Source organism: Artemia sp. Qi Xiang Cuo, chromosome 5 (assembly GCF_049724085.1).
Source record: "Artemia sp. Qi Xiang Cuo chromosome 5, ASM4972408v1, whole genome shotgun sequence".
Classification (NCBI taxonomy): Eukaryota; Metazoa; Arthropoda; class Branchiopoda; order Anostraca; family Artemiidae; genus Artemia; species Artemia sp. Qi Xiang Cuo.
The window spans coordinates 37131733-37155116 of record NC_142798.1 but is presented as its reverse complement, the minus strand read 5'-3'; the positions used below and the strand labels follow the sequence as shown (position 1 = coordinate 37155116).

General features: G+C 35.5%; 2 protein-coding genes across 4 annotated transcripts in view; one reads left to right on the top strand and one right to left on the bottom strand.

Annotated features, from left to right (window-relative positions):
• The window catches only part of LOC148952099 (uncharacterized), a 644245-nt gene that overhangs the window by 17021 nt on the left and 603840 nt on the right, over positions 1-23384 (bottom strand). The window lies entirely within an intron of this gene.
• Positions 1-23384, top strand: part of LOC148952102 (uncharacterized) — a 33860-nt gene that overhangs the window by 3766 nt on the left and 6710 nt on the right. Inside the window, exon 2 of one of the 2 annotated variants that reach the window (XM_089089540.1) lies at positions 5206-5328. In XM_089089540.1, coding sequence (XP_088945666.1) covers positions 5206-5328 — 123 coding nt within the window. Of the gene's footprint in view, positions 1-5205; positions 5329-16478; positions 16836-23384 lie in introns of those variants that run through there. The other variant, XM_089089539.1, reaches the window with a different exon arrangement.

Here is a 23384-nt window from a genome sequence, read left to right as displayed (position 1 = left end):
ATGTTTTAAGCCTTTTTACACCCTATATATTTTTATATTTTGTCATTTCCAAGAGCTCAAAAAGGGCTTAAATTTGAATTTCCGATAGAAGTGATTATTATATTTGTAAAGAGCATAGAAAACGGCTTTGAGTGGTATATTCACTTTATTTGTAAGTCAATATAATGTATTACACATAATTACTTGGAAAAAAAACTGTCTTCCTTGTTTAGTAACTGAAATTAACGAGCACTTGAACAAGGTCTAGTACCTTACTTATCCATCCAATCACCAAGGACAAGACAGTAAATCAAATATCAATAATATGATTTGGTAAAAATTTACCAATTTAGCTAGGATGAAAGTGAAAACATCATTTGATGCCTTTTTTATGCTCTTTCATAATTTAATAATTGCATCTGGTGCAAATTGCATCTTGAGCCCTTAAAGGGGCCCCAAAGGTATTATATATGAATTATGAAAGATCATAAAAAAAGCAGTAAATATCTAGGCGATGCAATAACTTAGCTAGGATGAAAGTGAAAATGTTATTTGATGCCTTTTTTTATGCTCTTTCATAATTCAAGAATGGAGGCTTGTTGCATATTGAGCCCTTAAAGGAGCCCCAAAGGTATTTCATTTTTGTAACTACATAAAGGGGTTATTAACACTATTTAACTAATTTGCAAGGGGTTACAACCATATCTCCAGACTATAAATAGGATGTTTTTTACTAAAACATTCCAAAAATCTTTGTTTAAATCAGCTGAAACCTTGCATATTAGGCAACTCAAATATAAACCATTTCCTACTGTTTCAAGTTTGTTGACAAAAATAGAGCTGAATTTTGTGATTCAAAACTTTTTTGTCAACAATTCAGGGTATATTCCAATTCAGGGTAGGCCCTATATATTTGCACATTAGGGGGGGGGGGTGGGTAAATTTCATGGTAAATTTGCAGTGGGCCATATAATTAGCTAGGATCAGTGGTGGATCCAGGGGGGCAAGGGGGCACCCTCCCTCCCTAGTGTAGTCTAAAGAAGTGTAATTTACTTAATTAACCCAAGTTTGCTTTAATTAAACTTGGCTAATGCAAGTTTATTGGATCAACCTATTTTGCGCCCCCCCCTAAATTTTTTTTATTGGGTTGACGTATTTTGCCCCCCCCCCCTAAAAAAATCCTGGATCCGCACCTGGCTAGGATGAAAGTGAAAGCATCATTTTATACTTTTTATGCTCTTTCATTATTCATATAAAATACATTTGGGGCCCTTTTAAGGGTTCAAGATGTAATTAGGCCCAGAAGCAATTATTGAATTATGAAAGAGCATAAAAAAGGCATCAAATGATGTTTTTACTTTCATCTTAGCTAAGTTATTGTGCTACCTAGATATTAACCAAAAACGCATCAAATGATGTTTTCACTTTCATTCTAGCTAAATTGTATGGCCCACTGCAAATTTACCATGAACTTTTACCACAAGACTTACCATGAACTAGCAAGAATGAGATTTAAGGAAAGAGTTTTGAGCCATATACTTTTGCTGAATCCTCACTCATAGATTTTTCAGAAGTTGTACAGGCTTATCTTCAATTTGGAAAGGTCTTCTGATATGACTCAGATTATTGAAATTGTGTTTTCAAGCAGTTCCTAAGTTGTAAGCAAGGAACAGCTCATGCTAATAATAACAAAAACCCTAAAGATGTGTTTTATAACAATATATACATAAAAAGAATTGGCTTTTCATGGTGATTCCAAATATGTAAATTCATAAGTTTAATGTTAGCCACAAAAGTTACAAGCCTGAGAAAACTTGCCTGATTTTTGGGAAAGGAGCAAAACACTCCCAAAAGGGTGTGTGATAGTGATGGAAATTATACCATCAAATTTGGCATATCAGAGAATCCTATTGCTAAGTTTTTAAGCACATATTGATAAAAATGCAAAACTTTTGCATTCTTTTCAAGAAGAAATGCCTCATAGCCATGATTATTTGTTTGTTTTATTTTTCCAAGGGGTAATTATAACAAACCAATGGTCCTAGAGAGTCATTAAAAGGTGCATTTAAATGTAAATTAAGAGTTCTGGTGCTCCTGGACCTCTCAAAAGCTTTCGACAGGGTATGTCATGAATTCCTGATCGCCAAACTGAAGGCAGCAGCTGTTGATGGTGTTACTGTGCAGTGGATACAGAGTTTTCTATCAGAAAGAACACAAGCCGTCAGGGTCTATGATTATCAAGGTGTTCCTCATTTATCTTCATCCATAACTGTGTTAAGTGGCGTCCCCCAGGGGACCATCCTTGGACCGAGTCTATTCAATTTTTATATTAATGATGCACCAAACCTTCTCTCGAACCTCCTCACACTTTATGCTGATGACTCAAAATTTGTTGGCAAAGCTGCTATACCATCTGATCTCCAATCTATGCAAACGGACCTTAATATTCTTGGAAGCTGGGCTGATAAATGGCTCCTCTTTTAATGCTGAAAAATGTCATGTCATTCATTTTGGCAAACATAATCCACATCAGCAGTATCATCTCCAAGGTAACCCCCTCTCTGCAGTTACTGAAGAAAGAGATCTTGGAGTCATTGTTGATCATTAGCTGAGTTTCAGTACCCATGCAAAATCTGTATCTTCTTCTGCCTTCCAATCCCTTGGACTTATTAAAAGAACTATCTCTAGTATTTATGAAGCTCTACAAGGCACTGGTTTGTCCACGCCTTGAGATTGGAATGTCCCTGGCGTCCCCCTATTTTAAGAAGGACAGGGAAATACTAGAAAAAGTACAGAGAAGAGCAACTAAGATGGTTGATGGCCTCAAACAAGTGCCATACAAAAAGCGTTTGCGTCATCTGAAGCTCCCTACTCTCACATACCGGAGGAAGCAAGGCAACAGGATTCTAACCCACAAAGTCATTTCAAAAAATACTCTTCCTGGTCTCCTTGTTCCCCCAGAACGCCTTGTGACAAGAGGACATTCAATGAAAATTTTCAAGAAGCACTCTTCTATCCAAGAGAGAAGCCATTTCTACAGCCAACGAATAACCAACTTGTGGAATCAGCTCTCTAAAGATACGGTGTCTGCAGACTCGACGATTGCCTTCAAGCAAAGACTTGACAAAGATTGGCAACAGCAGGAGTTCCTCTACACCTGGGAAGCTGCTGAGTCTACAACCCGAATGTAGCAAGCAAATCACGACAAACAAAAAACACATTAGATGTCATCATGGAGCATTACAAGGATGGAAAATCCTTAAATTCGCTCCAAGCTGCGATTTAAGGTAATGTCCTTTTTAAGTAGAAACATATTTTGACACAAAAAAGTGTCTTTTTTAGCCATTTTATGGTGAAAACAACAATTTTGCCCCAACAAAAGAGGAAAAGCTTTCAGTTGAAAATTTAAATGGTGTATTCAATCCTGAAAATGCAGATAGTCCATACAAAATAAATTATTAATGTAAACATTTATTTCTAGTTTCATTTAAATAAGTTGATTCATTTGAGGCTTAATAAATTATGTATAGTGATATATAATTCACGTCAGCTGTTATGGAGAAGTGCTGCTAGATCTTTTTGTAGGCAGAGGGAAGTGAGTGTGCCTGAAGCCTCAAAAAGTTAATTTTTATGTAAAATTTTCTTGCTTTCTGTGATTCTTCAGATAAATTTGCTTAGATTTTTTGGGGTTAGGGGGTAGGGGTTGAAATCTATATCTATATTTGCTTCATTTGTTGGAATATTTTTCAATTAACCATGTAATATTGGTGCTGGGGGGTGATACCTCCTCTCTCATTGCAGAATTTTTTTCTGCATAAGAGAAGAGAATACATTCTTATGCTTAACAGCATAAATGGTGGAAACAAATGGGAGAATCATGAGTGCTGCTAAGGAATTTCCCAGGAGGGGGATATGTGCTACCAGGAGCTTTGTTTTGCGGGAATTTAAACATGAATGTTTCTAATTTTACTATCTATATTAATTTTTTAGTATCTTCTTGTTACCCAGGGAGCATTGATCTCCTGCCCCCCCCCCCCTGCCAAAGTGAGAAAACCATGCCTTGAAAACCTTGGAAATCACAACCCTATAATTCATCTTTGAAATTTCTGACACTTCCTTTAATTTTCACAGTATCAGGGCTACAGGGATGGGGCAGTGTGAGATACATTGTTCCAGCTCTTTACTTTTCTTTAGGACTGGGGTTACTATGTAACCATACCCATTTAAAAATATCAGAGACTGATGCAGAACAAAAAACTATCTGATAGAGTAAAGCAAGATGCCTGAGGCAGTAAAAACTTCTTATTCTGGAGACAAAAGTTCATTTTTGACAGTTGAACTTTATTTGTAAAAGCAAATGCCCTAAATGAGCTCTTTTTCTGGAAGTACTGTTCTGCAAAAGTTAAAATCAGACATATAGTTGGGTTTAAGAGGGCAGTAGGTATGGTATTGCCTATACCTTGGTATGAATAGGCTAGGCATGATACAACACCTAGTAATGGTACTAAAAACGAACAGAAGTTAACAAAAAATAGGTAATAAGTGAGTAACTTTATAACTTAAAACAAGCAAAACTTATTCCGTAAATGAGGCGAGGTTTCCCCCACCTCAATCGCTGCTCTTTACATCAATATTTGACTTTTGTCCCCAAGGCTCTAAAGCAGAAGTGTGCTCATAAACGCTCTCAAAACAACATTATAAAAGTCTAGTGTAAAGAGTGGGGGCAGCCCACCTCAGATGCAGAATGAGTACTGTTTATTTTAAGTTATGATGTAACTCTGCTTTTATTTGAATTTTTGTTATTTAATCAAAATCTAATGTCAAAGAAAAGTGAACCCAAACCAAAATTTTGAAACTACCTTCCTAGTGTAATTTGGATTTTGGATCCATTCTAGAAAGCTTCATTCACTTTATTCAACTACTTTCCAAGACAGCAAAAAGAAAGTACTGTTTGAGAAGTGACTATTTAGTTTACTGAAAAATTATTATTTTTCTTATAAAAAACTTAACATTCTTGTGGAGATGTCACACTGATAAGATAGTATGGTAACAATAGATTGTGAGACTCATTATTAGTAGAAGCAATGACCTTGGCAATAGGGGTTGAAATAAGTTTTGTAAGTGATATTTTTGAAGATTTTTATATCCAATTTTATTTTTAGTTTCCCAAAAAAATCAAAAAGTAAAGTTGCAATTAGACATGTAATTTTTTTTTACTGTTTACAGGCCTATGGAATGCATGTTTTGATGACTTCAAAGACATTAGGCATCATTATGATAGAAGTTTCACAGGATGCAGGCATGTGCTGGATGAAGAATATCATTTTATTGACGATTTTCTTCGACCACGTAAGTTTCTAAGGCAATAAAGAGAGAATGGTTGAGATGGCTAGAGAGAATGGATGAAGGTTGACAGATTGCCAAAGATTGTCTTTTTTGGCCGACTGTCTAGGGCTAAGCGGAAAGCAGTTCGTCCACGGTTGGGTTTGGAGGATGTCATAAAGAAAGATTTAAAGGAAATGGGAACTTCGTCGGAGGGTTTAAAGAGGGAAGCTTTGAATAGATTAGGATAGAGGAGGAGCGTGTGTAGCTGTGTTGGCCTCAGGTGGCTTGGTGCTTGGGTGAGTTTTTAGTATGAGTAGTAGTAGTTTTTTCTCAGAATAGTGATTTAAAGTAATTTTGATGCTACACAAAATCAGTATTTGTTTTAGATGATATTGAGAAAAAACAGATAAGTGAAAAAGAGTAAATATGGTATCAGTTGGAAACTGCTGCTGATTGATAAGTAGTAAAGAAACAGTAGAATATTTTCTGTTGCAGTTTTATTCTGATGTCTGTAATCTAAACGAGCCTTTTCTATATATTTATGTACCGTATCTGAAGATATTAATGTGAAAAATTACCAGTTATTTCATATTGCAAGGGAATCATATAAATTTGGCATTATGTGTGTTCATACTAAGAATAATTATCATGTTTGAGGGTTGATACAGTGGAAATGAATAATGAAAAAGTACTTAAATCACATTTTCTAGAATTATGTTGAAATTCATATGTTCCAAAATGTCTTTTCCCTGGTACAGAAAAAATGATTGCAATTAATTATAGACCTTGATCAACGAATCTGGCTCATTTTTGTATGGCATTAGAAGAATCGTTGGAAAATGGTCGAACTTGAATGTGCCTTTTTTTTGGGGGGGGGGGAGGGGGCTGTAATTTAAACCTTATTAAATGCCTTACTTGTGGCCAAAACCTTCCTGGTAGAAATACATCAGATTTTTTAGAATGTGTCCTTTTGGTGGGATTAAACAATACATGTTTTGCTTATATGATTATTACTGTACCTCATTATCTATTTTGATGATATTTTTTATTCCATGAAGTTCCAAGGACATCAAAATTTTGCTATATTTTGCTCCCTTGGTCCCTGTTAGGTCTATTTGCACCTGGAAACGTGGATTTTTCAAGAACCTTGTCTTGGTTGTTTCAAAATTCTAAAGTTTTTAGGCTATACCACATTTTCGACATTATTGCTAACTTGCATTGTGAAAATAAATTAGCAAAACTAATTAGCTAAATTGGACAACGCCTTTCATCCATAAAAATTCAAACAGAACAGTCTGTTGATTCTCCAAGCCAACTTCACTTCTTGCCGATTTTTCCCCCATGTATCTCCTTTTTTTAATTTAGCACCTGTTGCACATGGAATTCTCAATTTGTCAAAATCTCTTAAAGGTTGTGTAACTTTCATCTTGATCAATTAAAAAATAAATCAGAAACCATTTTAATTGAACACCATCTTCAATCATTCTCAGATTCATCTTCTCATTGCATTCTAACTGATGTGCAAAGAATCTTCTGATGTTGTATAGACCTTTTTTTTTTACAAAAGAGTTTGGTCAAGTTAAAGAAAGCACTGGGAGACGTAGAACGGAGTTCAGTATTGAAGTAAAAGAACTCTTAATACATCTTCGATTGCAAAAATTGGTAAAATAAAAAAAATAATCGTTGCTGAACAGTTGTTTGAAAACTAGCTCTTCTCTGAAACAGACCCCCCCCCCCTAAAAAAAAAACATTATGTTCTCTTATGAGTAGAAAAGTCCGCAACTAGCGTGCAAAAAATGAAAGATAGTTCATATGGGTCTCAATAGTCTTTCACTGATCATGGTATTGATTACCTTTAGGATGCATTTTAATTCATAGGCAGTGCAATAGCGCCCCCAAAGTAAAGAGCTATATGGCTTCAATGTACTATATATTTGTTTATTGTTGTGTTGGTTTTTTTTTTTTACCATGCCGCTTCATATGGAAGGATTGGTCGTAGGAACTTTGGAGAGGGCTCAATCGATTGAAAATGGGTAGCTTTAATGCCCTTTTTAAGAGTCGAAAGGAATTGGAGAACAATCAGCTCCCCCCTTCCATGCCCTTTTTAGCGCTACCACCAGGGTTGCCACCCCTAGTGATTTATCACTATTTCTAGTGATTTCTTATGTTGCCTAGTGATTTTTTCCTAAATCTAGTGATTTGTCACGATATAGCGCGTAGATTCATGATTCAATCGAATAAATCATACAAGAAGCTAACTAATAATAAAAAAATTGTGATTCAGTACAGTTCCTAATACGTTCCATATTAGCATTTATGCAAATATACCGCCTTTGAAACTTCCGATTTCCCACCATGTGTCTATATCAAATATGACCCCCAAAGCGTTATCATCAAGATAATAGGCAAACTAGTTAATAGCAAAAATGTTCTATAATTCCTATTTTACAACATTTGCTCAGGTCGAACTTTTGTCTTAATATTTATGTTTTTTTTTCTCTGTAATCCATCAGTCCTAAATTAGATTTTCTTCTGTTAAAACCTTTTAAAGTGGGGTGAATGGTGGATATGAATACACCCTCTATATATGCAAATAGAACGGAAATGGAGTTACTGAAAAATAAGAAGTTAGGTATACATTAAATGTAATTTTTTAAACGAAAAAGAAGTCATTGAAAAAGTAAATGTTACCTAGTGCTTTTTATAATGGGATTTGAAATATAAATAAATAGAATAAATAGATTGTAGTGTGATTATTGAAGTCGAGTAGGGGGGGGGGGTATCTACTCTAGGAATGGTCTAACGATTTGAATTTCTACTTCTAATGTCTAATCAAAACTCCAATAATTCTCCGAATTCTCTTATTTGTAATTAAAACACATAATAAGCGCAGATAACATCATATTCTTTAAGTTTTTGAATTTATGTGCTAATATATCAAACAGTTTGTTTGTAACGAACTGTAAGAATGGAGCTACAAGGCTCAATAGTAACCAAAATTCTAGAAACGGAATTTTGATATCAATCAATACTTCATCGGATTATTCAGTTGATTCCAATTATATAAGATTCATTAAGCTTCGTTTTACCCATAAAAGGCTAAGAAACTGCGAAAATTTGCCTGATTTTTGAAAGAGGGGGGAAACACCCAATAAAAGTGAAAGAATTTTAATTAAAATCAAAACATTAGAATTCGGCGTATCAGAGAAGCCTACTATAGATATTTCATAAAGAAAGAAAAACGAGCAAAAATGGGGTTTTTTAAAGGCCAAATAAAAATACTGAAAAAACACAACAAAGTGAATATTTCGAGGGGACAAACGCCTCTCTTCTTCAGCGCGAAACGAAAAAATCAATGCGAGTGGCGAAGAACAAACCAACAAATAATTTGGCTACTAGCCAAATTATCTATAGAGATTTCAAGCCCCTATCTGCAAAAGTGTTGAATTTTGTATATTTGCCAGAAGGAATTTCACGGATGCATGTTAAATTTTTTTTCCCGGGGGTGATCGTATCGAACCAACGGTTCTAGAACATCGGGAGAGGATTCATTTGAACGGAAATAAGAATTTCTGGTGTCCCTTTTATTTGACCAAAAAGATCGAGCGGCTACTAGTCCCCCTGTCACGTCCCTTTTCCCCCAAAAAGTTATTCGATCAAAAGTTTGAGATAGCCAGTTGGTTTAGCATAGTTGAAAGGTTCCAAAACTGTACCTTTAGATTTAATATGACCCACGTAGCCCCTGAGGATAGGTCTTGGGATGAAAGTATGCTAAGGATAATAAAAATAATGTACGATTTATGAAAACGAGTTTCATAGCCACAAAGACAAATAACGGGTGCCAGAATGCATTGGACATGTATAACTTGAGCTATATATTTATACATTAAGGAAGCGGGGGTAAGATTAGGTTAGGTTACTTTACCCACATGTCCCCCTAATGTGCAACTTTATAGCCCTAATTATATTACTATATAAACTAAAGTATTATATTTTCATCATATTTTGGTATATTTCTTTAGGATTAACATAACTTTAATTCTTGTGTGTGTTCCGTATAATTAACAAGTGCCTTTTTATTTTTAAGAAGCAAGACCGATGCTTATCGAAATTTGGGCAGAGTGGGACACATTTTTTCCATGAAATTATAAAAAGGCCGTTTTAAAAATTGTCACTGGTGTCAATTCAGGACAAGCGAGAAAGCAAGGATTTTGTTCCAATCTCTACATAAAGATGCCAACAGGCATTTCTCAAAATTTTAAGGGTAATTTTCGCTTGAGAAAAACAGAACATCAACCTAAATGTATCTTTCCACATCTAGGGGGTAATTTTACCCTCTTCCTTTAGGTGTGCCTGTATAGAACATGGTAAAGAAACAAAACAATTATTAATTACAATGATAAAGAGTATTGAAAATCTAGTGATTTCTGGTCAATAATCTAATGATTTTTTTCTCTCACCGGGTGGCAACCCTGGCTACCACCAGTAACCCCAAAAGATGTCAAATCTAAATTTTTTGATAACCATTGTCCAGAAAGGCTAAGAGTACCGATTTGAAACTTTCAGGGCATATCAAACTAAATATTACTACTACTACTACTAACAACTCACTGCAGCACCAAGCCGCCTGAGGCCAACACAGCTATACACGCTCCTCTCCACCCCAATCTATTCAAAGCCTCCCTTTTTACACCTGTCCACGAAGTTCCCATTTCCTTTAAATCTTTCTTTATGACTTCCTCACACCCCAGACGAGGACGACCTGCTTTCTGTTTAGCCCTAGACGGTTTGCCGAAAAAAACAGTCTTTGGCAATCTATCATCCTTCATCAGCACAACGTGCGTTTCTTTCCCCGTCCTGCACTGGTATCCGAGATCATTGCTTTTCCTGAGGCCAAAATAATTTCAATGATTTAAAGAACATGAAAATTGGAACTTGGAATATTACGACGTTAAAAAATAACTATCGTATCGACAATTTGACCGACGAATTCAGACGATTCGAACTGGAATTATTAGAAGCTTCAAAAATTCATATGTCAGGGGTAGGAGGCAAGGAATTAGGTGATACAGAATTTGTTTACTCAGGCAGGAAGGATGGGGTAAATAGACAGGGAGTAGGCCTCGTGATGAAAAAGGAAGCTACTAAGTCTTGTTTAGGCTGGGAAGGTATTAATAATAGAATACTAATTGTTCGTTTTATGACTAAAAAGTTCAGGGTATCAGTTATAGTAGTATACGCCCCTGTAGAACCGACTGACGGAGATACTAATGACTCAGATGCATTTTACTTACATTTACAGGAGCAAATAGACAGGGTCGCAGATAAAAATATGATGTTTTTACTAGGATATTTTAACGCCCAGGTCGGAAGAAATAGGGATAGATTGTATCCTAGCCTAGGTAAATTTGGTGTAGGAAAAGAAAACAGCAATGGATACAAACTTTTGTAATTTTGTAGGTATAACAACATAGTTATAACTAATACGGTGTTGGGACATAAAATGGCCCATAAGTTAACATGGTATTCACGTGATGGTAAGACAGCAAACCTTATTGATTATGTTATAGTAAACCGAAGACTGGCAGGATCAATACATGATACTATGGTATATAGGAGTGCCGTTATTGATCTTAAAAGTAAAGATCACAATCTAGTAGTGTCAAGGGTTAATTTAAAGCTGAAATATTGGAACGGTAACAACGTACCGCAAAGTTATGATATTGCTAGACTCCAGGATGAGAATTTGAGAGAAACTTTCCAGGAACAGTTAAATACTAAATTTGAGAGTTTAAAATTTGATAATGTGGAAGATGGTTGGGATAATTTTAGAAAAATAATTTGTGAAGTTGCTGAAGGTGTCTTAGGGAAGAAAGCTAGAACAAAAGGAATGTAAAGAAAGTGGAGAAAGCGTTAAAATATGAACCCAGGAGGTGTGAAGTGGAGGCTATGGATAAAATTGCCGAGGATCTGGAAGATGCAGCTAGATAGCATCCTAGTAAAATATTATGCTGGCATGTTAATAAATTAAAAGGGAATAGTCAATCTAGACGTGTCCTAGTTAAAGATAGGAATGGGGCTACAATTAGCGATAAGGAAAAAATTAAAGAGAGATGGGCCGAACATTTTGAGAATTTGCTTAACCGAGATAGAGTTGCAGGAAAAGATATAGAGGAAAAGGAAAAAGTTTGTGATACCTTGGATGTGAAGGAAGATTTGTTTTGCGAAGAAGAATTAGCAACAGTACTAAAAGGATTAAAAAATAATAAGGCTCCAGGTGCTGATAGGGTAGTAAATGAGTTTCTTAAATATGGTTGCTCTGAGGTTAGAAATAAGTTACTGAAAATTATGAATATAATTTTTGAAAAGGGGGAAGTACCTAATGATTTTAGGAAAACATTAATTAAGACACTTTATAAGGAAGGTGATAAAAGTGAGTGTGGTAATTATCGAGGCATTAGTGTGGTCTCTGTAGGCAGTAAATTACTTAGTAATATGATACTTATTAGACTGAGAGATGCCGTAGATAAAGTTTTAAGAGAAGAACAGTGCGGTTTTAGAAAAGGTAGTGGATGTGTCGATCAAATTTTCACTCTTAGGCTAATAATTGGTAAGTGACCGAGTTTTCAAACTCCTTTGGTCCTCAGTCTTATAGAATATAAGCAAGCTTTTGGTTCAGCTGATAGAAGAGCTTTAGTAGAGGTCTTATACATGTATGGTATACCAGACAAATATAGTAAAGTGATTAGTGCTATGTACGAGAATAACACTGCTGCGGTTAAAATAGGAAATAAGGCTAGTAGCTGGTTTCGTATTAAATCAGGAGTTGAGCAGGGTTGTGTTCTCTCCCCCCTTTATATGGATTATTTTAATGGACTTTGTCTTGAGGAGGCAATGGGAGACCACGGATTGGCTTAGGCTATTTCGTACTAGGAGTGGATTTTAAGCTTTAGCATTACTGTGGTTCCCTCTAAACCTCCTACGGGTGTGTTAAAGGAGCCTAAAAATTATTCTACTGTTCTTTATCTCCACTGATCGTATTTGTAGAAGTGTATATTTTTTTTTATAGAAGTGAGATCCGCCAGATTAGGCAAATCATGTTTAAGTACCTCCAGCTTAATGAATTGCCTCACGTAATATTGCGAATTTTAAACCAAATTAGAGTCTCTTTGGCCTAGGCTTACAGGTAGGTAGGTGTTGCCCTAAATGTAGGAGGTAAAAATGTTTAATTAAACATAACTTTCTATAATTTTTAATACGTTTGACAATTTCATAGGCCATCTTTAATGAAGTTCGGTTTTGTATTTGAACTCATATCTACCCATACAATTGATTATATTGGTAACTAAAGACAAAACCCAGTAATTCCTCTTTGATCGTCTAAAAAAAGTACACGCTACATTTTTTTTTTTTTTTTTTTTTTTTTTTTTTTTTTTTTTTGAAGCCTGTCGTCCGACAGGTTCTTTAGCTATTTAGCCTATATATGTGTAATTCAGTAACTGACGAAACGTGAAGATGGGGGAACTGCCCCTCCCCAATACTGCAGTTCGATCCCTCTTCAGCTGAAATATAGTTTAATCAAAAATCTTGTCAAAACTAAGATCAGCCTGCATAATTCAAGCATCCACTGAAATGGGTCAGTTTTGTTTAGTATGTATCTGCCTTTATGATACTATTAAATAAAAAAAAATTTTTTTTTTTCAACTGAAAGTAAGGAGCAACATTAAACAATAAAACGAACAGAAGTTATTACGTATAAGAGGGGGTTGCTCCCTCTCCAACACCTCGCTTTTCACGCTGAATTGTTTTAGTACTTCTAAAAAAGTTTCTTATTGTTCAAATTAAACGACTCTTGTGTTTCAGGAGTCATTCTTAAAAAATTGGGACAAAATTCAAACTTTAGCATAAGAGCGAGGTCTTGAAGAGGGGTCAAATCCCCTCATATAGGCAACCCCCCTCTTTAAGGTACTATTAAATATAAAAAAAAAACGGAGCAACATTAAATTATAAAGCAAATACAAATTATTACGTATATGAGGGGCTCTTCAATACCTCGCTTTTCACGCTGAAGTTTTTTAGTACTTTTGAAAAAGCTTCTTATTATTCTAATTAAACGACCCTTGTGTTTCAGGAGTCATTCTTAAAGAATTGGGTCAAAATTCTAGCTTTAGCGTAAAGAGCGAAGTCTTGATGGCGCACCTCCCCCATGTACGCAACCCCCCTCATTACGATACTATTAAAGAAAAAAACAGGTTTTTTCAACTGAAAGTAAGGAGCAACATTAAAATATGAAACGAACATAAATGATTACGTATATGAGGGGGGTTTCCCCCTCTGCAACACCTCGCTTTTCACGCTGGAGTGTTTTAGTACTTTTAAAAAACCTTCTTATTGTTCTAATTAAGCGACCTTTGTGTTACAGGAGTCGTTCTTAAAGAATTGGGACAAAATTCAAACTCTAGTGTAAAGAACGAGGTGTTGAAGTGGGGGAAACCCACTGATATATGTAATAATTTCTGTTCGTTTTAAGTCTTGATGCTGCTCCTTACTTTCAGCTGAAAAAACTTGTTTTTTTATTTAGTTTCTGATCGTTTTTAAATAATGGAAAGAGATCCGGAACCACCTCCACTGAAAAATCCCCCCTCTCCATGAAAAGATCCTCTAGACAATTTAATCCTAGTGAAGATTTACCCCATCAATTACACTTTAATATCTCCACGCGTAAAATTGAGACGGCAAAGAGAAAGTCCCAAATTCCCCCAGTGGACAATTTCTCCGAAACAGTTCACTCCCCGGAAACTTCCCTCCCCATGGAAAATTCTACACGTGGAAAATCCCCGATCATAAAGTCCCCCCCTCCCACCCGAAAAATATATGCATACTTCCCGATAACCAATACTATACATAAACAATGGGTAAATTAGACCTTTTCCCAGGGACTGTGGGGGGGGGACATGTTGTCTCTAAAGGCATAGTTATTGGGCCTTTCAACTATGTTGAACACAATTTTCAAAATTTGCCCTCCAATCTTTTTGGTCACTTAAAAAGGGCATTTTAAATTTCCGTTTGAATCAGTGGCGTAATTTCGTCAAAATCCTGGGGGGGGGGGCAAAGTTAGAGCCAATTTTCCAAAATAAGTGAAAATGACAGTAAAAACTAAAAATAAGTTATTTGGCACTATAAAGTACTATGAAGGTACTTTATAATTCTATAAAGGTAAATATGTAATTAAAAAATGATCTGTTTCTGTTGATGCTTGAATTATGCAGTTTTTTTTTAGTTTTGACAAGATTTTGCAAGAAACTAAATTTCAGCTGGTGGTAGGCAAACTGAGGTCTGTGGAGGGGCGGGGGGCAAACCGAGGTCTGGGAGGGGCAGTTGCCTTCTGCCCCATAGCAAATTACGCCCCTGGTTCGAATGATCCCTCTCCCGATGTTCTAGTACCATTGGCTCGATGAAATCGCCCCTGAAAAAAAAAATGGTAAATACGCATCCGTGAGCTTTTCTTCGGGCAAAAATACAAAATTCCACATTTTTGCAGATAGGAGCTTGAAAACCTTACAGTAGTGTTTTCTGATATGCTGAATCTGATGGTGCGATTTTCGTTAGGATTCTTTGACTGTTATATGGTTTTTCCCCCATTTTTCGAAAATCAGACAAATTTTATCAGGCTCGTAGCCTTTGATGGGTAACATTAAACTTAATGAATCTTATATATTTGGAATTGGCATAATAAGCCGATTCTTTTGATATATCTATTGATATAAAATTCCGTTTTTAAAGTTTCGGTTACTATTGAGCCGTGTTTTGCTATGGCTCATTTTTCAGTTTTCACTGTCATTTTCACTTGATTTGAGAAAATTGGTTCCAAAATTGCCCCCTCCCTCAGGATTTTGATGAACTTGTGCCATTGGTGAACATAGGGATTTTTATTCACAGAAGATAAATGAGAACAAAGTATATTATTTGTGTGTGCAGCAGGGGAAACTGGCCTTCCAAGCCCACAAAGCATATAACTTCTCTATTAAAAATAGGAAAGTGGTTTCGAAGGGGCTCAGGAACGTACATATAAATTGGTGATTTTTTTGGTCGGGGGGGGTGATTTAAAAAAAATAACGAAGAAATAGGCGAATTAAACAGATACCTCGTAATAATATCGATATGTCTTTGAGCATGAACCCAAAGGTTTTTCATTGTGCACGTAACGTAGTGGAATTTACGGAGGTTTTCCCTCAGTCTTAATTCTTGCAATCACCCCCCCCCCCCCCCGAGGATTCCTGACTGATGCCAATTACCCTTGGCAGCATAGAAAACAAAACAACAGGGACGTCGTATCCTGTGAATTTATCTTCCTTCAAAAACCGTTTGAATCTTACCTTTCTTTACTACGCGTTTAGTTTCCTCGATAATTGCGATGAAAAAAAAAACAAAAAAAAACGAACAAATAAAATTTCGAATGGAGATAAATCCATTTATTTAGACAGTAAAGAAACAGGTACAAAAGTACAGATATTTCGGTCACATATACAGCAACCGTCTTCAGTAGAAATACTAAAATAATAAGATTGAACAAAATAGCATATTTATATGGAACAAAATAAATAACTTTTCGGGTCATTCACAAAATAATGAACTTCCAGATTATTCACTAGATTGTTTTCAGGGAGAGTTCATTCAAAGTTCTTGATGTAAATCTTCTTCTTTAATCTTGCCCAAATGTAAAACAAATTTCCAATGACTCTCCCTGAAAATAATCTAGTGAATAATCTGGAAGTTAATTATTTTGTGAATAACCCAAAAAGTTATTTATTTTGTTGTATATAAATATGCTAGTTTCAATGTTATTATTTTAGTATTTTTACTGAAGACGATTGCTGTATACGTATGTGATCGAAATACCTGGACTTTCGTGCCTGTTTTTGCACTGGCTAAATAAGTGAATTTTTCTCCGTTTGATAGCTTATTTGTTCGTCTTATAACGGGAGTGTGGTCTAAAAAAACAACACATAATTTAAATGTGTTATGTCGAAAATTAAAAAACATTTTGATTTCGCCACTGAATCTCGGTAAAGTCCTTCAGGTAAATAATTATGAATACTACTCAGCTAACAAATGACGTAAGCATTGAGAATGCGCAGCGAGCTCCTATCCGTTTCATCAAGCTGGTGTATACCTCACAACATGGCGCTTGGTTTTTAAATTTTGGTTTTGATTTAAGGTGGTAAAAGTGATTTTAAAAATGGCAGGGAAGCACCGTTTAAGGAGAACCGCAACAGGGACAGTTGGAATTATTACAATGGCTCTTACTGTTATACTTGTTTCTGTGGCCTTTTCTACAAATTATTGGCTTGAAAATTGGGGAGATAAATATTATGGTGACAAGTTTGAGAAATTGGGTCTTTGGGTCCATTGCTTCCGTTCATTACCAGACCCTAAAGATCCTTCATACTCAAGATTTTTCAATGGTTGTCGATGGGTATTTACCCCATTTACTACTGGATATGCTGAAATAAGGGATTACTTAATGCCACGTATGTATAATTAAAAAGTAGGCCTATTCAAGTCTACGTATTTTCTGAACTAGTATGGGATAAAATTCTAGCTTATGCGTTTCTTGTTATTTTGAAAAATAGTTGAGTTAGGTAAATGAAACTTTCAGGAACTAAAATGAATTCAGGGCCAAAAATGTACCGCGGGAAGATATTGCCAATAATGTCTACCCTTTTCTAATTTCGAGGGCTTAGAAGACTGCATGAATATGTGCATAACTGTCTGAATTCTGGCAAAAAATTTTATTATGAATTTTAGTTTTCACCTTCTTTTCATTGGCTTTGGTTTTGAAAATGTAATTCCTGTTATTTCAGTAGAATTTTAAGCTGTAGCCTACCAAGGGTTTCTGGTCAATATATACCAAATCATATTATTGAGTTAGGACTAAAGTGAATTCGCCATTTAATGCCATTTTTTTATGCTTATTTTAAATACAATATGTATCTATATCGGAAATGGATTTAAGCCCCCCCCCAGATATATGACACGTAAGGGGTCGGTTTTGTATAGCCGATATAGGGGGGGGGGTCTGAAATTCATTTCCGATAGAAATGCTTATTATATTCGTAATCAGCATAAAAAAAGGCATCGAATGGTGTATTCACTTTATTTGAAGCTCAATAATATGATTTGGTATATATTGACCGGGTTTCTTCCCTGAGTTTAAGAAATAGGTTCATAGATCTTTAAAGCCGTGTGGATTGGGATTGAGCAAAGATATGGCGCTTAAAACACTTTTCTTCTGCCTCATTTGAGCAGAAAATCTATTTAGCAAAATTTCACTTTTATAGCACAAAGATTGTTAAAGGTCAGTAAAGGTCAATGCCCTCTGGAGGGTGAAGGGGTGGAAGGATTTACTTCAAAACATCTTCCCAGGAGATCTTAAGGACTCTGGATGCGTTCTTGAGAGCTCGATTCATGTAAATCAACTACTTTCCAAGTTAACAAAAAACTCTAAACTAGAATTTTACTTTAGTATGGTCGAAGAATTGGCGTTACAACCTCTTAAGGGGGCAAATTTCGTACATTTCTGCTTCTTAAGTTTTCAGTCGCATGGTCCTACAATCAATTTAAGAGCTTACCTCAAACAAATTACAACAGGAATGATTTTAATACCATTTTTTAGAAAACAAACTAATGTGACAAGCCCAAATGTATTTGTTGTTTTTATAAAAAAAAAAAAAATCTTTGGTAAAAAATCCCTTTGAGGCCAATAACAAAATATGACAAATCAACACTGATGTTTTAGTGTCCTAATTCTTAAAATGATCCCATTTGGCTAAATTTACGTTGTAAGCCATATAGAAGTAAGAAAAAAAATAATACACCATTAAATTTCCCAATTCATTGTGTTTTTTTTTTAATATTATAGTCAGTGCCGTCACAGTTGAGTCCCACCTCCCCCTCCCTTAATGAGGCTGGATATAGCTTAACCTCTGCAGCCTACTAGAACTTGATGATCTTTTTTTCAAATTGGCTTTATTTTGGACCCACTATTGATGAGGAATAAGAAAAATAATTCAAACCCACAAATCAGCAAACTTTTGCACTATTCAGCTCCATTAGGGGAAAGGAAAGTCGGATGCAGTTAAACTGGAAGCGATCAAAGTCAATGAACAAGATACGCTCCCGATGTAGTGAAAAAATAATTTTGTTTTTGTGTAGTTAGTTAAGAAGGGGGATGAACTGCACTGTCATCCTAACTTTTTCCAGAGGCATGTTTTCCTATAAGATGGCTGACACGAGTAATTAAAGACGATTGTACTTTACAATGTCAAAGAAAAATTGAATTGTTATTTTCTATAATAAAGAGTTAACTTGAACCATAGGTAGCCTATATATTCATCATATCACAAATCTATAAGGGAAAGCCGTTATCAGAACAAAGAGTTCCACTAAGGCTACAGAAAAGAAAAACATACGGGCAGATAAGGTACTCTTTCAGTACGTTATTCAAAGTCATTTCAGTTGTTTCAAATACAAACTAAACGCTATTAATAGAATCAAAAACTCATTGTTTTCGCAAATATTTTCACCTTTATTGCAAGAGAAGCCTCTCTGCATGTTATTTCACTCATAAAACATCCACAGTTCAGTGTTTGGCACTTCAGTCATACTTTTACTTTGATAGGTATGCCATTTAGTGATAACGAACAGTTTTTGTAGTACCATTCTTATGTTTCTTCCATATCCTCTCGAGTTGGCTACTAGATTTTAGAATTTAAAAAGGCGAAGGGAAAAACGGACCTAGATCCTATATCATAAATCCTGCGCTACAGAATTTCTCTCAGAGGAAAAATTTGCTATGGGGTAGGGGGGGCAACTGCCCCTCATAGACCTCAGTTTGTCCCCCCCCCCCTTCCCAGCTGAAATTCAGTTTCTTCCAAAATCTTGTCAAAACTAAGATAAGCCTGTATAATTCAAGCATCCACCGACACAGGTCAGTTTTCTTTAATCTATCTTTACCTTTGTGGTACTATATGGCTCATTTTTCTGTTTTCAGTTTCATTTTCACTTGATTTGGGAAAATTGGCTCCATCCCCCCCCCTCCAGGTTTTGACGAGATTACGCCACTGATTCCTCTGCTCCTTAAATCATGTGACTACAAAATATAAATTCTTGGCATTTTCCTTTCCATTTCACGCCTCGTAAATGCTCACAAGTACCTCTGCTCCCTGGTGTATTTTATCAACAAGAAAAAGGGTCCGTTTGTTGTAGCCATTTAATCTACGAAAGGGACTGTGAGCCTAACCTTGTGGAAGAGATGGTGACAAGGCACCACCATACCCATGCCAATGAGACAAGGGCTTAACTCAATTTTGGCAGATCTGGGGGCCCCATAGTCGGTTTGATACTCGTTGCCAAAACAGGAACTGGGCCTAGTGAAGCCTGAGCTCCATTTTGTCGTTCTGCCTCAATTATCGTAGGTTTAGCTTCAGATAAGTGCTCACCTCTCATACAAGGATTGTTGTAAGGTAGGATACGTTTGCCCGAAATACAAATGATTCACCAGCTAGGATCAGGCAGAATTTATCACAAATTTGTTATATCTTGCTCTTAATCCTGTTTTGTCATTAGGGGAAGTAGGATTAATAATTTTGATTGTACAATTTGAGTTAGAAATTGAGCTAATTTATAACTGCATCCTTTATTTGTTCTGGATTATCACAATTAGCGAATAGACCTAACTTGAACTAAAACGGTGTTGGATTTGTATAGATCTTCTGATGGTCCTGTCTTTACTTTACAATTTCTGTTTGATGGAGTAGTTCACTCCGCCGAGATTCTTAGTCATAAGAAGAAAGGCATTCTGAAATCTTAGAAGATCTATGGAATCTATGTAAAAAAGCGTCTTTATAATTTAGTAACCTATGTTTCTGCTATTGTTGTAGTGATAGGCCAATTAAAGTGAGCGCGGCCCTATCCTTTTTGCATATATTAATATAAGGTAGCAGACAGATAGAAATCACCATGCCTTAAAAAGTCATATCTTTTGTTGTTTTTTTTATGTTGTAATCAGAATCACCATACCATGAAAATTCGTGCTACAATGCTTTTGGTGTTAAATATCATGTTTCTGATAGAGTCATGGCTGTTCACATAGCATGCATACATCGATGGTTCTTTTCATAGTATGGTTGAATGAAGTTAATGGCAATGAAATTATATGGCAATGCGTTAGGCGTGGTTTTTTTATGTTTGACCTTGAACACGGGTATAAAAACTGACGATGAGTTATTCGAACTGTTATGGATGTTTTAATGTTAAACATGATTCTTCATTATGGTATGATTATAGGCGTTGACAGAAACGAAAATGGTAAACCATCTGAGGGAATGCTAACTCCTATTCAGAGAGACATATTTTTTTTATTTGGGCGATTCTCAACTGTGTTCGGTATAATACACAACTACCATTTGAACAGTGTTGTAAGGTCCCCAACCCCAAGGACCCCCTTCCCCCAACTTTTTGCCCCCAACCCCCCTGCCCCTAACCCCCCCCCCAACTCCCCATTATTGGAATAAAAAAAGTTCCTTTACAACAAGTTGTTGTTTAGTTTATTTGTTAGGGGCAAACATTTTAGACAATGGAACGCATTTTTTCTTAACGTCATTACATTGATATCTTTGAAATAAGAAATAAAATGGAATGTGTATGCTGGTCATTATTTTCATTTTTTTTGATCAAGTAGAACAGGATATTTTTTGTGCTCTAGTTTCCTAGCAGTTTCATGAGGAGAAAAATCAGTTTAAATGTTTCACGAAGAGAAAAAACCAAAATGAACTTTGAAACATCTTAAGAATGTAAAAGTGACAAGGTAAACCACGACAAAACACTACTAAAATATTCCAACTCTTGCATTTCAACGAAAAAAAATCCAACATGAACTTTGAAACATCTTCAGAATGTAAAAGTAACAAGGTAAACCACGACAAAACAACACTGAAATATTCCAACTCTTAAATTTCAACGAAACAAAATACAAAATGAACTATGAAACATCTTCAGAATGTATCAGTGACAAGGTAAACCACGACAAAACACTTCTGAAATATTCCAACTCTTAAAATTCAACGAAAAAAATCCGAAATGAACTTTGAAACATCAAGAGAATGTAACAGTGACAAGCTAAACCACGACAAAACACTACTGAAAGATTCCAACTTATAATTCAATGAAAAAAAAAATCCAAAATGAGCTTTGAAACATCAAGAGAGTTTAACAGTGACAAGGTAAACCATGACAGAACACTACTGAAATATTCCAACTCTTACATTTCAACGAAAAAAAAATACAAAATGAAATTTGAAAAATAAAGAGAATGTAACAGTGACAAGGTAAACCACGACAAAACACTATTGAAATATTCCAACTTTTAAATTTCAACGAAAAAAAAAATCCAAAATGAACTTTGAAACAGCAAGAGAATGTAACAGTGACAAGATAAACCACAACAAAACACTACTGAAATAATCCAACTCTTACACTTCAACGAAAAAAAAAATCAAAAATTATGTTTGAAGCATAGAGAGAATGTAAGCGTGACAAGGTAAACCACGACAAAACACTACTGAAATATTCGAACTCTTACATTTCAACGAAAAAAAAAAATCTAAAATGAACTTTGAAACATCTTCAGAATGTCACACACAAACACACACAACGGAAGGGGGGGCAAGCTTTACACATTAATTCCTCTTTTCCACTTCCATTAGAACTTCCGAATTAAACTAAAAAATAACACGACTCAAAGAAGATTTTAAAATTTTGAAAACCAAAATTTCCCTGAGGGGTTGTGTTTTCCAGGTGATGGGTTTTCCGTGGATGGGGGATGGGGTAAACGCCTAGACCTGTAGAAAGTGACTGTTTCCGTGGGTGGGGATGGGGTAAACGCTTAGACCTGTAGAAAGTGACATGGTGAAGGGAACACCTATTTTCTGGGACCCCCCCCCCCGGAAAATAAGTGAGAGATATGCAAAAAGCTGGGTTAATCTAGGTTCACTTAGAGTGGCGCGCCAGGTCTAGGCGTTTACCGCATCCCCCACCCACGGAAACCCCATCACCTGTAAAACACACCCCCTCGCGGAAATTTTGGTTTTCAAAATTTTAAAATCTTCTTTGAGTCGTGTTATTTTTTAGTTTAATTCGGAAGTTCTAAGGGAAGTGGAAAAGAGTAATTTATGTGTAAAGCTTGCCCCCCCTCCTTTTTGTGTGTTTGTGTCTGTGTGTTTGTGGTTGTGTTTTTTTGTGTGTGTGTGTGTGTGTGTGACATTCTGAAGATGTTTTAAAGTTCATTTTAGATTTTTTTTTTGTTTAAATTTAAGAGTTGGAATATTTCAGTAGTGTTTTGTCGTGGTTTACCTTGTCACTGTTACATTCTCTTGATGTTTCAAAGTTCATTTTTGATTTTTTTTTTTTTCGTTGAAGTGTAACAGTTTGATTATTTCAGTAGTGTTTTGTTGTGGTTTACCTTGTAACTGTTACATTCTCTTGATGTGTCAAAGTTCATTTGGATTTTTTTTTTCGTTGAAATGTAAGTGTTGGAATATTTCAGTGGTGTTTTGTCGTGGTTTACCTTGTCATTGTTACATTCTGAAGATGTTTCATAGTTCATTTTGGACTTTTTTTTGTTGAAATGTAAGAGTTGGAATATTTCAGTAGTGTTTTGTCATGGTTTACCTTGTCTCTGTTTCATTCTTAAGATGTTTCAAAGTTCATTTTGGATGTTTTTCATTGAAATGTAAGAGCTGGTATATTTCTGTAGTGTTCTGTCATGGTTTACCTTGTCACTTTTAAACTCTCTTGATGTTTCAAAGTAAATTTTGGATTTTTTTTTTCCATTGAAATATAAGAGTTGGAATATTTCAGTAGTGTTTTGTCGTGGTGTTTGTGTTTGTGTTTGTATGTGTGTTTGTTTGTGTTTTTGTGTTTGTGTGTGTGTGTGTGTTTGTGTGTGTGTGTTTGTGTGTGTGTTTGTGTATGACATTCTGAAGATGTTCCAAAGTTCATTTTAGATATTTTTTTTTCGT